At 49.9% G+C, this 1308-nt stretch overlaps 1 protein-coding gene across 1 annotated transcript in view; it reads right to left on the bottom strand.

Annotated features, from left to right (window-relative positions):
* The window catches only part of LOC102212417 (actin filament-associated protein 1-like 2), a 15420-nt gene that overhangs the window by 3164 nt on the left and 10948 nt on the right, over positions 1-1308 (bottom strand). Inside the window, exons 5-7 of the mRNA XM_005754741.1 lie at positions 648-768; positions 341-567; positions 8-187 (exon numbers count right to left, since the gene is read on the bottom strand). Of these exons, the coding sequence (XP_005754798.1) occupies positions 8-187; positions 341-567; positions 648-768 (528 nt within the window). The remainder of the gene's footprint in view (positions 1-7; positions 188-340; positions 568-647; positions 769-1308) is intronic.

Raw genomic sequence — 1308 nt, 5'->3', positions numbered from 1 at the left:
TGCTGACCTTCTTCCACTCGTCGGCCTGCTGGAAGGTGCTGTAGCCCAGCACCAGCGTCTCCGAGCCCAGCAGCACCAGTTTGAGCTGGTGTTGGATCTTCCTGCTGCTCTTTGACTTGTAGACGAGCTGACAGCCGCGCAGGTTCAACTCCAGCTGAGGCAGCAGGTCCCGGGCGCACTTATAACACTGACGCAAACACAGAAGAAGACACACAGGTACAAACAGGTCAAACACACCTGACCTCACAAAGAGCTGAGGCGCTTCAAAGATAGAGCGACACATAGTGGCCATCAGAGGGACTGCAGCCGTGTGGGCTCGTGCGTTTGTTTCGTTCCTCACCAGCAGCACGTCGTTCCTGATGATGAACAGCTCTTTGCTCCACTGCCCGAGCCACTTCCTCCTCCACAGGTACCCGCAGAGGCGGGACTCTGGCGTGGGCTTTAGGCAGGGCTGTGAGGCGCTCCACCGGATGTAGTGAGCTCTGTCCTTCACAAGCTCCTCCCCTCCATCGTCATCGTCTTCCTCATCGTAGGACTCGTAGTGGCTGCTGTCTGACTCCGCCTTCTCTGGAGAAAGGAAGAGGATCACGTTTGTTTGTGTTTCTACGTCGTGTTCCTGCTTCGTCATCGTGTGTGTTTGCAGATACCAGTGTTGGACGCGGTGGCGTCGGCAGGGACGTAAGGTTCTGCCTCCTCGTACGTATCTTCGTCATCATCGTCACCTCCTAGACCTCCTGGAGGGTGGGGCGGCACCTTGGGGCCCTGCAGCTAAAACATGAACATCAGGTCAGGAAGTCTGAACTCAGTTTCTCTGATTTGTGGTGAAACTTTGATGAAGTTTGAACAATCAGACGAGCTGAGACGAGGCTCATCAGCGTCTCCTCTTCTTCATGAAGAGCTAAGTGTGTGTTTAGGACTAGTTTGTGTTGTTGCTGTTGGTTGGTACCATGAAGTGAGTCTGAGCTTGGCTGACTCACCTGATGAAGTTTTTAGTGTTAGAAAGTAGGTTTGTTTGGTTTTAAATCCTGATTTTGTAACCTGCTCAGGATGAAGTTGCACTCTGACCTTTGGCAAATCAGTGTTCAGTAACTTTTCACAGGTTGTAACTTCAAACATGAGACCTGAGCAGATTCATTTGGATCAGTTTGGATCCAAATGAGTCAAAACAGGGTCGGTTGTTGGAGGCGCGATGCTCGTTTCCTCTCATTTATTCAGATTTTCTACATTTTTCTGTTAAGATGAATTTGTCTGATCTCACACACTTACTGATTTCTTATAAATTTACTGAGAATTTAATCTTTAAGAGAG

This window comes from Pundamilia nyererei, unplaced genomic scaffold (genome assembly GCF_000239375.1).
Source record: "Pundamilia nyererei isolate P.nyererei 1_Seehausen unplaced genomic scaffold, PunNye1.0 scaffold00635, whole genome shotgun sequence".
Classification (NCBI taxonomy): Eukaryota; Metazoa; Chordata; class Actinopteri; order Cichliformes; family Cichlidae; genus Pundamilia; species Pundamilia nyererei.
This window is presented reverse-complemented; position numbering and strand designations above follow the sequence as displayed.